Here is a 16010-nt window from a genome sequence, read left to right on the forward strand (position 1 = left end):
TCAAAAAATCCTATCTCAAAATAACATGCAAGTCTCAGATATTTCGTAATTCTCAGTTTAAACCTTTGCATCCAGCCTTCAAGCAGAGAAGCAGCCGCTCACCCACCAAGGCCGGCGGTCACGGTTGGTCATGGCACCAGCGGTAAAAATTATATTCAGACTGTGTTATATTTTCCTTTATTTTTAATATAATACTTATACTTTACTGCGCTTCGACTACACGAACTGCGAATGTACAGATTCTAAATAACAATAAAATCGCCGATCTTTGCATTTGAGCCGTATAATTGAAACGAGTTTAATTTTCGAGTCAAGGTTTTTTGCCGTTAATGGAACAATGAATTCCAATCACAAAAAAATGTTGTTTTCAATTTTTCACTCTTGGATTTGCATTTTTAGGTAAGTATTTACTCATACACATATATTCTAAGATACTACCCGTATAGTAAACAATGCGTAGTATAATATGTTAAATTTATAATCTATGAATGTCGTATGTGCAATTTGTCTAATGGTAATTTAATTTTGCAGCTGACTGTTGATTAAATGAAGGTACATAAATTATTATTGATTCCCGACATAATGTTCATCTACATCAATGACATCCAGTGTTATACATAGAAAATTACTCCACACGTTCTATTGATCAAAATAATTCCAAGCTTTCCAATCGTAAGAAAAATCTTTCACCTTCTTCATCAGAACAACTACAAAGACGTAGAGGGCAACAGTGATCATTCGCTTACATCGTCTGTTTTCTGCGCATTTACAAAAAAAGTTCGCTTTCATAATGTCGTAACAGGGTAGAGCGGGCCCTGGCGATAGGCATTAGGTATAAATAACTGTTAATTTCTCGTGTCACGGTCCGTTAGGCAACGTCGCGTGCCCAGCAGGCTTCCTGCTCCGCTTCGACAGCTAAGAATCTAACTACGAAAGCCTACCTGGTTATAGAACATCATTTCTTTTTTCAACAATGCCTCGGTCTTAACAACATGTTCAAACAGATTATTCTGAAATCGTATAGTAGAATACAATGAAAAGTATATAATTATGTGTGATATTATGATATGATTACATGACAGAAATAAGTACAATCGTTTATTGCGTAAATTGCTTATTTGCAATTTAATGCTTTTGCTTTAACGGAGAAAAAATATCGCGTAAAAAGCCATTAAAACTATATCCTTATACTGTGCTATTACTTAAATGCTTCTCAATTTAGCAGTAATAAAGTCATACGTGTATGTGTCGTTCAATCTGAATACCACAGTACAGCTTTATAATCAAAAGTATACAATCATAAATCTCAAAATAAACTTATAAAGATCTGACTTTGAAGTCTCCTTCGAGTAGGTATTTTAGAGAACATGAACTTACGAAGTCGTGATATTATTTCATGACTGTGTACTAGTAGGCACATTATGCGTGTTATTAACTTACCAGTACTTTATATCTTATATTCAGTCACGATATTATTTATTTTAGACGTAGGTACGTATTATAAAATCATATTTCGTAAACCAATTAATTTATAAAACGAAAAAAATCGTGTCTTTTCTATAAAAAGATTCACATATATACATGTGCACTTATCACACATATAAATGCATATGTGTATGTATGTCACGAACTTTAGAATAATCTCGAAGTTCTTCAGACTATTGCTCTATCGACGACAGATAAATAGACTATTAGAAGCGATTTAGTATAAATTAATCTGCGTTACCTGAGTATCAAACCTTTTTTATTGCTACATGGAATTACCATTATCAAAGATTTACTCAACTTGGTCTGAATATTTTTAAACTCAAGGTGGCAACCGGTTTGCGCCTTGCACTGGAAACTACTTGTGGTCATGTGACGCGAGTCGTGAGCTTCGCTTGGATTTGTCTGTACACAAAGTTTCGAAAACAAATATTGTAATAGAGGTTATTGTTATCGAATATTCGTAACCGCTGATATACATTAAAGGTCAATCTCCGTATCAGTCATAACAAATGCTTGATTGAAATTATCATAGTCGGTATGATGTCTTAAAATGTCATAGCAAAAAATAAACAAATGAGGCCACTAAACTAAATAACTAAGAATGTTGGTTATACTTTTTTGAAGTTGTTACAGAAGTTACAACAAATACAGATTACATATACCTATATAACGAGGCAAAATTGATTCCACCGTCGGTAGATGCATCAAAAAGTACTCCTGCATCGGCATTTCGTCCCTTTTGATTGTACACGGATAACAATGAATAGGATATAGGTTATTAATACTTGTAAAGCAGAGTGCTAAGAATGCGGGGCAAGCTCGACACGAGCGGAAGAGTCCGTGGTGCGTGACCGACGTGGAGCCGGCGTGTCCTCTAACCCAGCTGAATACAAAACATCCGAATCGATACGGGCCCACAACACTGCTTCAGAGGTACACGGAAGTAATGCGGTTATGCCGGCAAAGGGTTCGGCAACTCAATTAGGGACTTAACAGGCTTAACACCTCGATATCATTTGACCAAAAACCTGCAGTTGGTTTGAAGATGGATGTAAGCTGCAGCTTAAGGTTGTGGTTTTGTGATGGCTACAAAGCAATATCTAAGATACTCATATCAAAATAAAATCTAGAAATGATTATTTTTCATTTCAATTGGAGAAAATTGTCTAATATAACACAACAATAATTATGATGAATCTTCATTAACAGCAATAACAGCAAACATGCAATAAAGGTATACCATAGTCACCACAACTAACATAATCTAAAATTGACTTGCTACCTTAGTCAGTAGGGGTTCACATGTGTAAATGACTTTCCTAGAACATAGAGACAATGGCATTGATATTACTATCGCGGATACCAATCGATTGGGACAAGTTGATAATGCTGATCTAAGCCAACAAAATTGCTGATTAGCTTGAACTAATAACATTGGTAATTACTTTAAAACGACTTGATAAGTTTTTTCAAATAACTAATTAGTTTGCACAAATTGTTTAATAGGTACTTGTTGTTTAACAGTGGTAACAAGTTATCAACAAAGAAAAATAAAGCATCCTGTAACAATTATGCGATCTGGTGTATGGCGAATGCATTTCTAGCATATTTGTGGAATTCATAGTTCGGCATACCGTGGCATACACCTGGATGATAATATACTTATACATGAAATAAATAATATGTTTTAATATGAAATACCTGCTGATTGAATTAAACGTGTTAGATCTTTTGTGGTTCCGTATTTCTGCCTTATAACAGCACTATTAAAATCTACCATGGCCTGGTTGAAGGGTGTAGCAACGGATAAAAGCGCAACTAGAGGTCCATCGCAGGTAGAATTCGTATCTTTTTTGGGGTTGATTAAGAATATACATGTGCGGCAACGCCATCATTTTTTACAAAAAAAAGTACACGAGTATTTTATTTGAATTTATTAGCTTGTCTTATCGTCGTTTCTTTTTTATATGATACAATTATAAATGGTCAGAGCAACAAATGTAAGATGAGTTCAAGAACCTGCTTTTTTACACGTGTCGAATAATCGAGATTGTATCAAAGTTCAAAGTTTTATTTTTATTAATTCAGAAACGATCACTTGTTCTTCCCATGACAACGTAAGTATAATTCGGAAACATAACCAGAACGATGTAACCATTATGATGATTAATGCGGAATGGAACGAATGAGTAGCTCTCCGCCGAGGAGGAGCGTTAAGAATTTAGGTCGTGAGCGTTTCTGGTGGTAAGCTATTTCCAATCTTCCCCGTGCAAGATACCTCTAGTGAATGAAGGAAGCATCTATCTCACTCACATACTTGTTCATCTCTTTCTGTAAATACTTATAAACTAGAACAAAGTAACAATTGATTTTAACTTAGTCATTTAAAGGCGCTACAACAACGCAATTCCGTTTTATATTGATGCCGATGCAACAAAGGACTCCTATTGACACAATAGCTGCCTTTGTAGCGTGCACAATTTGTACTACTCAATTGCAAGGTTTACCTAATAAACAAGAAACACCAGTTTCATAGGACTCATTAGAAAATTATTTATATTCATTGCACTGCAAAATGTATATATGCTTTTTTAAATTAACGCATGGAAACTAACATTTGACAGTATTCCTTTTTGATTTGGAAAAGAAAAACAAAACATATTATGAAAACATACAGTACATATTATTGAAAATAAATTATCCAGATGCTTTTGTCATTGCAGGGCAAATCACTTCCCAATAGAACAACTCTACTTAGAGGCGATCCCGTATGTAAAGATTATGCCAGAATGTATAGCACAGACTTACAGATTGACTCAGGAAGTAATACGAGGTGTATTACCTTTACCTTCCTATGATTATGTTCCTCAAACAACAACCGAAATCAACGATGGTTACTGCTAGAATAGATACGATAAATATCGGTGCGACAATAGCATCGCCACAATCGCACAACGAACAGCTCTATATTCTATATAGTCTAGGAGTTTTTTTAATAGTAGAAATATTTTATGTGGGGAATATTAACATATATTACATACGTACATACATGCTTAATGCCAAGCAATACTCACACATTACAGAATCACTACAAGTACCAAAATTCAAGATGACGGGCGCTTCACATGAAATTCGAATTTATCACTTCGTCAGAAATAATATATAAATCTTTCGAGAGATTAATTAACACAGGAGACACTTGTTAATGTTTTTTATAAATATAAAACGTGTTCCGAGCATTATTTTAGTTGATGGCACGGAGAGGCCGCGCAGGTTGCGAAGGGCTCGAGCGAGGTCGTACCAACCATCGTCAGACATACCGTGCAACCTTATAAAACGTCGCATTACGAGTAGGTACATTAATAGTGTTTGTTCTTCATATATGTATCGTATCGTTATGGAGTTTCAAGATCGATAAATGTATATACGATTGCTTTTTTAGGTGTGAAACGATTAGTGTCGATAAAGAATCTTCGCGAAGGGTTCTGTAGTAAGCGTACGTTTATGTGTTCTTAAGGTTAAGTTGGAACTTTGCTTCTTTTCATATTGCGTGTGAGTACTTGGTTCACCATATTACAATGCAAGATCATGAGGACGAAGTCGCATGCAAAACCTACTAAGGATAAAAGACAGGTGTCCACTATGACAAAGAGGAATGAAACGCAATGTCATTCAGCAACACGATAAAATAAAATTATGATTCCATATGAAGTGTTAACAACATTGATTAAACACTTGCATAAATTAAATTATATTGCTTAAATATTATAAATTAAACGTACATATTTACTTGACGGGATGCTAGTATAGTTACCGCGTTTAGTTGTATATTCATTTATCTTTGCACAAATGGTAACTCTTTCTTTTGTCATGGAAGCAGTAAAAGAGTCGTTAAAGGGTCACAGCTGCCCCATGGCCATCGGAAACTGACATCTCTGGGACGATGACGTCGGTATTTTCGGCCAAGTCAACAATTTTATTCTAGTAAGTATATTTGTCTTATTAAATTCTTCAAACTACAATTCAACTGATGTTATAAGTCAAATACACCTACGTATGGCGGTGGTGCCGGTGTAGGCGAATCACGAAGAGCCTACCACGTTCAAAACACAACATGAAGATTTAAAACGTTTAACCTTAAGGTAAATGCCGATATTTGCGTCAACATTGAGAGAAAAAACTTCATAATAAAATCATGTGTAAATTTATAATCCGAACAATAACATCGAGATTTTTCAAATCAAAATTTTTCAAGAATAATTGAACATTTTTATCTAAACACTGATTTTACGGCAAGCATTGTTTAAAGCGTAACGGATTGAATAATTCTTTCAAACATAACAGTTCCACATAATGCAAAATGCAATAAGATCGAGAATATTATTATATATTTCTTTATAATCATGGTTATATAAGAAAAGATACCATCATGAGGAACAGCTAAACCTCATTTAAAATCTTGAAAAAATATTTGCGTAATAAGAGATGTTTTAATGACAATAACAAATAAAATAAAATATTTCTGTTTCGGTTCTATTTACTGTCTTTAATTTGTTCACTATATATTATTATTGACTAGTCATTTAAATATTTCACGGATTTGCATGATGTTTATATCTATATTAAATATTACTTGATATTTACCGATAGGTTCAATAACTGAACAATATTTTTGATAATACAAATTTCATTGTAGGTATATCAAGCGCAACTATATCATTTACTTTATTCATTACGAGAAAATAATTTACATTTTTACATTCTCATTATTCCTCAACATTGTACCCGTTAAGTATACCACTGAGCCTCAAGTGAGCTCACATGAGTTTTTCACTTCCCCTCTGAAGGTAACTCAAATACTTTACCTTATTTAACTGATTCTTAATGAGTGTCTACATACGTCAAGTTGTTTGTAAAGTGTTGTACATCAACGAAAACACATGTCTTGTGAAATTTTTATAGCCCTCAATAGTTCTTGTTCTATTACGAGGGAACAAAAGAAACGTTTTATGCTTTAACAGCTGTGCTATTTTCAGGAGCTCAGCTTCTTCAAAATGTAGGTTAAAACAATTTCTTTTCATTCCGACTTCTAGATCTTCTGACTCTCGGGATTTATATTTTATTTCATCCAGTATTCTACACATATTCTCTTTTTTTCTCGGTTACGTACAAGTGCTTGAGGAATCTGTACCTAAATATGTATCAGTATTAGAATTAGAACAGTAAACAATAACAGTCACAAAACATTGATGACAATATACTTGTAGATCAATAATAGTGTAGAAATCGCACGAGTATGATAGTAAACAACCGTACCTATCTATCCACCGAAAAAACTTGTAGAGACGCTTTCCCCGCGCTTGGCGAGTTGCGGCCCGGTTGATAAGTGGCCTAAGGGCTCCCTCCACGCCCCGCCGACCTACTTCCCGCCCGCCCTCGCCCTAGCGATCTTTGTGCACGCCACTTGCACAACTCGCCGCGTATCAGCTGGATGATTACGTTGATTAAAGTATTCCGTTTGATCTGTTTCGACGCGAGCTCTTAGTTAGCGCGACAGTCACCATGGCGACCATTAAAAACATGTTTAATTGCTTTTCAAAGTTTTTAAAATTAACATCTAGGGTTTCATTCTATAATCTTAATGAATAAAAGGAACTTATTAAACGAATACATTCAACACTTACAGTATAACACTAGTATAAAGTAGTAAGTAGAAATACCTAACTTTTATCCACGAGTTGAAAAGTAGACGAGCTCAGTAAATTGCCTGCGAGTAGTAAGAATTCTCTCGGCGGTAATCTAAACGTGGATGTAGATTATTGTGGATATATTATTACCTATGCTTTAAGCTAACATTTCAAGAAACAAGCTATATGTGTATTGCATAACTCCACGACTAGGCGTTGGAAATGTGTCTTTGTAAAACTCCCAGCTATTTTCGCGGACATTCATAAAATTGCTTTTATGATAACATTGTGTAAGCAAATTCAACTTATCTTGTGCCTTGTAGATGTAAAAAGTCGACGGCGCGTGAACTCTAGTTTTTGTATACCAATTCTAATCATAGCACATTTGTATAACATAAACACAGAGATACTATCAAATTTAAAGTAGATAGTTAGTTACATAATTTTAATATATAATTGCACCATAAGTTACCTATATCTTTTTTTATAAATAAAAGGGTTTTACAAATAAAAAATACGTACAATAAACTAAAAGGCCTTCGTCATGTCTATTGTGGACATTTAATCTGCTCTGTTTGGTCTGATATTAGGATTTTAGTCCTAAGGGTAATACTGAGGACGACCTCAGGTAGGATTAGCTTATCCTATTTGAGGAGATTGGATAAAACATACCTACTACGCTGTAGTCGTAAATTGGTCGAGTTAAGTAAAAGTTAAAATTTGTCTCATGTTTATTACCATTTCTACTGTATAAGGATGATGTCTAGACGATTGTTTTTACAAATCTCAAGTTGGAAACGCGTCTTTAATACAATGGCTCGTTAACTGAAGAACATCGTTGACAATGAACAGGTTCCGGTTCAATTAAGAACCGATTGCCTATTAATATCGTGCACACAATCTTGTTTCTCGATTGAAACCAATAAATATTGCGTATTCTTTAAATGTACTGGACCAAAAGCAAATATAATGGTTTTGTAAGGCCCGCCAAACTGATGACAAGTGATGTATGGATTGGGTCACGTGAAACAATCGTTTATAACATTTCATTCTTCATTATGTTTATACAAGTTACAGCATACAAGTATTTTTACGAGGGTTTTAGCATGGTAGTTTTGCCAACATTGAATTAAATTAAATTTAATTATTGTCAATATGGGACATGGTATCCTACCATCTACGCACAAAACCTATAGGGTTTTTGTAGTGTTGCGTGGGTAACCATGCAGGTTTTCCATTTTTACTCTTTAATGTATATTGTAGTTCAGAAATACAATATACAATGTCGTAATATTGAAACATACATAAAAATACGTCGCTACACCGTCGTTAGCATTTTATAAAATAAAATAAATGCAAAAAGTGGAGCGCTTGACCTAGAAACATGTTTTACAAATGCAGTGCTCTGAAATTTGATATCATGTGAAATATTAAACAGTGTATAGCTTTTTTATAATATAGGAGTAGCAGACGAGCATGCAGTCACCGGATTGTAAGTGGCCAGTGCTGCCCATGGACATCTGTGATCAAGCCCATAGGATTAGATATTCCTACCTGAGGTCAGCCACAGATGCGCCGCTACCCCTGAGGACTAAGCTGGAACGCCTCGAAAAAGTATGTCTTCCTTACCACACCCTTCAAAGCGGAACACAGCAGCGCCTAACACTACTGTTATTAGGCAGAAATAGGTGTGGCTGTGGTGCCGCCGAGTTGAACCACAAAGGGTTCTACCCTTTGTGGTCTAACCTTTAGTACCTATTAACTAAATTATATTTCAATCCTGTTAGGTAAATTGTTTTGTGTTAAATAACCTATTATTAAATCATTATAGTTTTCGCGGATCAAAGAATGTAAATATATTTTGGACTGTGGCATGATATCATCAAAATATTATTGTCTTACTGCTGCCATAGCCCACCACATTCATATTTGGTACTTTTTAGTACCAAACGTCTCAAATAAGTATGTACCTAATTCTATCTTGAACAAACATAACAGAGCATTATTAATAGATTGTAACTTGATGTCATTTATTAGAAATTCGTATTTTAACGTCATTCCGTTACTTTTGAGCATTAGCCCTTACAAGAAACAAATAAAAAATCCACTTTTTATTGTTTGCTATTTATATAATGAATGCACTATACACTGCCTTAGCTATGATTACATAAAAGAACAGGTAACAGAAACAGACTACATAACAGTTCCGAGAGAACACTGGTTTCATTCGAGAACGAGTAGGTAGGTAATCTAAACAAATGTAATGTGCAGTTGTAGTGGTGTAGTGTTGGTCTGGCGTTTCTCACTCTCGGCGGGAGAGATCCAATGGTACAAAGATATGTCGTCTATTTATAAATGAAGAGCAATGCAGCCCGGCGGACGCATCGCCGCTTGCTGTCTTTGTCGTGTCTTCATTTTGAATGTTTTGTTGTTACTGCACTTCTGACGCACGAATGATAATTCCACACGATCATAACAATGTAGGTATTAACACTATCGTTCGTGCAATTGATAGCGTGATGTAAACAGCGCGGCTATTTGAAAGTTATGCTCGCCGGGTGGGAGTGGGCATCTCAACAATAAATGAGGTTCAAAAATTTGTAAAAATGGCGCTGATCGTAAACCACATTCTCATATTATCTAAAAAACATGGAGGTTTAATATTTTCATGCTTAAGTTAAAAAAATACAAAATTGTGTCGAAATTCTCTCAGTCTCTTAAATGCTTGTCTGTAGTAATAGATGCGCAATAACAACATTAATACAACAATACAATACAAATGATAATCAGAACGAATAATAGGGAAATATTTGACAACATTTATTTGAAACGGGAATAAATATTATTTGCAATCAAACACGATTGCTTAGCAATTAATGCGTAATTACGTAATTAACGTTAAACAAACCGGCCAATTAGGTTTCATTTTCCTCGAAAGTGCTATCACTTTCGAGGAAAATGAATAACTAAAGAAAATGAATAACTAAAAAATAATTAACGAAAGTGTGAAATCAAATACTAAGTTGACTGTTCGCTGCATACTCACTTCTCACTTCACAGGCGGTATCACAGGTGTAGGTACTTCACAGGTACGCAGACACATATTATCCTACTTCACAGGCCGGAGATGAGTTCACAGGTACATATTAAGTACCTATTACCGTGTTTGTATGTCGATATGATAGTAGGTGTGCGAGCTACATTACGAGTTGTATGATTAAGCGTATTAAAATAAAGTTGTATTTGTACGCTAATAAGAAGTGTGTTGCATTAAATTGTATCGTATTGCGATAATTAAAACACACCTATATGACCTCAACAACCTCGATTTTTAATATTACATGAATATTTAATAGGTTCGTTAGTAATAGTAGTAGCAGGCATACAGTCTATCTTATGTAGAGCATTGAAATTTGTAACTTCTTAATAATAATATGTGGCAAGTCTTACCCGAAAGCTGATAACAGTGATGTACGTTACACTAAATTGTAACATCAATGAACAGTTTATACGAGTACGTTTACAGATTACATTTTATATGCGATTTAAACATGTTCTTGATGTCCATGCCTTACTGATCCCTAATACCTCTCTCTCTCTACCCGCAAGTATTCTCGCCGAGTCGGACCCGCATCTTCTGATTGAGTGAGAAGATTGATTTGAAATAAAGCCTAGTTGCTATTCAAAACAAAATTGAATATTTGATCTATCTGAAAATCGATGTTTACAAACAACATCTAGAAAAGGAGTATTTATTTAAATATTTCATTTCCAAATTGCATATACCTAGGACCTAAGTGTTATATTATAAATATACCCACCTGAAGAGGTAAAACTAGCCGAGCGAGGACTTTAAGATTTTACACAATGTTAGAGATAACATTGGCTAACGTTTTCTGTCATTTACGGATTAGTGATTTCCATGATTCCTGCACAGATATGAAAACAATTTAAAGTACCTAATGAACAGGTTTTTCATATAACTTAGGTACTCGAACCTTGTTTTTCATAAATCGTAAATCTATACTCCTAATTACCGGACCGGCCCTTGCATTCTACTATTTCTATATTTAGATCATAATCATCAATTTCACTACTGTGCACTCTCAAAGAACGACTTTTACACAGAGATTCATTAAAACCTACGTATAATAATAAGTTTGTTTTTTCGTCTGAAGATCGCCTCTAAGCGAGTCCGCCGGGCTTCGGTTCAAACGGTGCGTACGAACGGTCGGTGCATCGAACGCGGTGAGAGCGAGTTCGATGAACTCCGAGCCATGTGCATTTCATTTCGTACGTCTTATACCTAATCTTCGTAGGTATGTAATAGATTAAATGAAAACATTTAAAAGCTTTCTGAATTAAGTGTTTTGTCTTTTGTCAGAGCAACAGTAACATAATCAGTAATACGAGTACTTACTATTACATATTTCTTCAATGCAATGTATTTTTAATGCCGCGATAGCTTAATGTTATACGTATAGGTTTTCCACGTTTAAGGACAATGACAGCATCAAGATAAAGTGGGTTGGTGATGATGATGTGATGATATGAATTTTAAGTCTGCTTTATATTCGGTTTACATATTTTATAGTCTGAAATCTCAGAGTCTTATGATGAAGAAGATGAAGCGAGCAACTTCTATGTAATAGGTGCACAAAATATAATAATTTGTGCTTTTAATAATACGTCATCGATGAATTAACTAAACGTGATTCAAAAAATCGTTTGCATGATTCCAAAACTACAAAAATACAAGTCAAGTTAAATAAATTCGTCCGATAAGGCATGATTAGTGCCATTTCTGAAGTACCTATTACGTCCGAAGCTCCAATTACGGAAGTTATTTGTAACAAGTGGATGCCAATCTACTTATGTGTTTTAGAGTAAACAGCAAGAAACCAAACCTGTTTACTACTGTCGCAGAACGTTCCACATTCCTGTTTAACTATTGTCATAGTTAAAGTATTAAACACAAGGTAGAGATTATTCACCATGACTGTACTGGGTACACGGTACCTATTTTAAATTTATTTTCTTTTAGAACTCTATTCCACTATATGTAAAGTCCCCTACGTTTTCGTAAGAGTCCTGTCAAATAATGACATTACTGCTTAGGCGTTCCTTTCAGACAGAGAAACATTAATGACAAGTAAATGAGAGTCACTGATTTCGAAATCAGAAGCTATTTCAACTTAAGATGGGTTTAATAAAGTCAATTTAAACAACCTGTAACAAGATTATAGCTACTATATAACCATCGACCAACTTTAGTAATGGGTAGTGGCCAGAAGTTGCCTAGCGATTATTTCGTAGTTTATGCATCTACACTTTTTCTAACATGTGCAGCTCGTTGGTTGCTCAAACAACAAACTCGATGCCCACGCGGCAGCGTATGAAACAACTGCTCAGTAGTTTAAGCAATAATATTGGAGCCTGTGCAACAATCACTTCCACATAAGTCACAATACACTCGACCGTAATAAAGATACAATATTTTACGAAAAAATTAAAAATCGATTAGGTACTACCGAATTTCTTGCCAGATACGTAGGTGTACCCATGATAATGCGCCCGTGTGGGTGACCAATACTATACTATAAATTTATGAACAAATAATATGACTTTACAAGTATAGTTCATTTACTCTTCATTATAAATATCCATACGATGATAAGACCGGTCAAGAAACTAAGTAATTGTAAATGATAAAGTAAAACACAGTGGGTATATGTTGACTTATTTCAAATTGGATTAATAACTTAAATATGACTTTAATAACCGGTAAATATTAAAACGTAAATGGGACCTGATCGCACATTTATCAATATTTTACTTTAGTATTACAGTGATGGTATATCTTTATGGAATTCTTATGGTGAGCCCTTTAATTTCATACCCATTTTGATCTTAACAAAATTACTTGAAACAATGTGATCTCACAGATGTGATAATTAATCGTTATCCAAGAATACCTGGGATATTAAGACGTATCTAACATTATACAGTATTATACACATTGCTTAAGTCAGTCAAACAGAAGCGGAAGTATGATGTACTGAGCACATTACATAACTACAAGATAAGTGTGAAAAACAAAACCCTTTCTTGTAGTCAGGTATAAAACTAGAACCATAAAATAAAAACGAATTATTTATTAGAACTAACTCGAATTAAAACCCGAACTTCCAGCGAGTAAACGGAATTCATACCAAAGAGTTATGTAATAACTGCTTATAATCATTACGTCCTCTTGCCGCGTCTTTGGTAATTACTTCGTACTTTTATCGGGTCGAATTGGATCTTTGGATGTGCTTATAAGTTGAATAGCTCGATATGTAATAGGTACCTTTTTCTTGCGGATAGTTTTTACAAAGTCAGATTGTATCCGTAAAGGAATGAAACCGAATATGAGATAGGTTGCGACGGCGTGCAGTAACACATTAGTTACAGCATCGGCTCTGTTGAAACACTAGTCGAAAAACAAAGCTAACTGCATAATACCCCATTAATGGTTCGTCACACATACTGGTATACTGCTTCTGATCTAAAGAGTCATTCAACTAAGGTACATAAATTTGCATGATGAAGCATCATGCAAATTTATGTACCTTAGTACCGAGTATTTAGGAGTAGCAAACACTAGTAAAAAATATAGTAAACTCCTTAACTTTTTTATTGATGATAGGCCTAATAGAGATTTTGCCCTAATTGTACCTGACGGTAGGTAACGATAACACTCAAAATATATCTAGTCTACGTAGAAGTAGAATATTTATTTATCTTTTGGTTATAATTTTCAGGAAACAATGACGTTAGCAAAATATTTTAATATTGAACACTTACAGTTTATATTGAGAATGACGTAACAAGACGAAATATTGGAAATAAGTATGTAACCGAGTCTTGTTTTTTTCAAATCAAAACCTTGTTTAAACACTGAGTTTTAACACTGATAGTCATGCTCGTTACTTCTTATTAAACGGAATTCAGCACGAGTTTGCTATTGCGATCGCAGTTGCGAAAGTCGGCACATTCTGTATCATTTTTGATACATTGTGGCGTAGGTAATATTTTCTCTAACACAGAAGTAGCAAACTAGCCAGCAGTCCAGACGATGGTATTGGACTAGACTGGACATTTGTAATTAACCCTCGATAGTATTAGAGTTCTATCTTAGGATAGCCATCTTCCCACCGCCTTCAGATCAGAACGTAGCAAACCTTAACACTGCTGTTATAAATCAGTAATACTTAATTGTGGCGGTTCCATGAAAATGGTCATATAAATCTCTGAGAACACAGGAATCGATACAATTTATTGTTTGCTATTAACTTGTTGTTTTAAAAATAAAGCACGTATGGAGTTTCTTGCGCCACTTCTTCTCCATAGCGAAAAACCTTCCGAAGCGGTGGTAGTTTGTTGACTTTCAAAAAGTATTCTATATGAATCAATTTTGAATAAATGAGATTTGAATTTGAATTTGAAAGCCCACGGCTTCCCTAACCTGTAGAAAGCTTTAGATTGGGCACGTACCTGACCGACCCCGCAGCGACAATGGTGCTTGGGTATCAAGCGTGGTCTGAGGACATAAAGAGACCCAGCGCCCTCCACTTAGACTGAAACCCCTGCCAAGCTCTTGAGATGAGAGCAGGAGCTCGAAGAGAGTTGTTAGGTCCATTTAAACATCGCTTACCTCACCTACCGCAGTAAATCGTATATTTTATTACATATAGGGCCTCTTTCCCTTGCTCGTCAACTCCGTCAAATTGATTGATTGTTCGCTTTCACTAATGATTGATGATTTTTATACATAGATTATATTATAAATTTAGAGATCGTTTTAAATTGTTTCTTAAATTTATCGCTCATGTCATAAATTCCCTTTAACACTATTAGGCACCTACAACTGTGCATAAAAGTATTGCAGTAAATGCATGTATTGCAGGTGTGAGTGTTAACATAAAACGAATAAGCATAAAGTTCCTTTTTACAGGAAAAATAAAATTGATCCCTAGGTGGACGTAACGTCCACAAAAGGATAAAACCTGCTGGGCAGGCTATCCTTGCGCAGTATTACAAATTGTGAGCATAAGACATAAAATACTTTTTACTATTATTAGTGTATCCTTATAAATAAAATAATACACAAAATACCTAATATTTAAAGTTAAAAGTGAGCCTTTGCTTTGTTGAAATTTAAAATATTTATATCCGAATTCAAATCAACTCGAAGTCCAAACCTATAATAAATCAACAAGAAAAAACTTGGCAAAGATACTTTCGTCATTAATGAGATTTTATTGCAGTGTTTGGCGCTGAAAACCAAATCTCACGAGACTGAGAAAATCCGCCAACGTTGTGAGTCGGAAAGTTAGTTTAGTTAGGAGAAGGCGGGTACGATACGATAATGACTATGTACGTATCGAACGAAGACGCTTTTGAAGAACTTCGTTACAAATAGGGACTTATACAGAAAATTATGAATTAAACCTATTCTTATATCTATCTTATTACTTATTTAAAGCATCCAGTGTTACCTGAAGTTCCTTATTCTTGTTATCTTTGAGTGATGCTGCCCTGATAACACCAGCCTTCCATCCCCATTCGGAAACTTTATTCACGTTAATTTTTGTCACACCACTCACAGACAGAAATCGTTTGCCAACTAAATCTTCGCGGTATCTAAAGGCCATAACGAACTACACAATCACATTATTCACAGTAAAACTACACAAACGTCAAGAAACACAACGCTCAAACGTATAACACGCTACACTCTACGTTGAGCGAAGGGAAACTACGTAGAAAGCTTATAACGTACACCAAATCAAC

General features: G+C 34.8%; 1 protein-coding gene across 2 annotated transcripts in view; it reads right to left on the minus strand.

Annotated features, from left to right (window-relative positions):
• The window catches only part of Kdm3 (Lysine demethylase 3), a 210375-nt gene extending 194384 nt beyond the window's left edge, over positions 1-15991 (minus strand). For both annotated transcript variants that reach the window (XM_073076468.1, XM_073076467.1), the window contains exon 1: positions 15716-15991. In XM_073076468.1, coding sequence (XP_072932569.1) covers positions 15716-15871 — 156 coding nt within the window. In that variant the 5' untranslated portion in view covers positions 15872-15991. The remainder of the gene's footprint in view (positions 1-15715) is intronic.
• Positions 15992-16010: the final 19 nt, after the last annotated feature.

Source organism: Epargyreus clarus, unplaced genomic scaffold, assembly GCF_041222505.1.
Source record: "Epargyreus clarus isolate Ecla_fem2 unplaced genomic scaffold, WU_Ecla_fem_2.2 ptg000009l, whole genome shotgun sequence".
Taxonomy (NCBI): domain Eukaryota; kingdom Metazoa; phylum Arthropoda; class Insecta; order Lepidoptera; family Hesperiidae; genus Epargyreus; species Epargyreus clarus.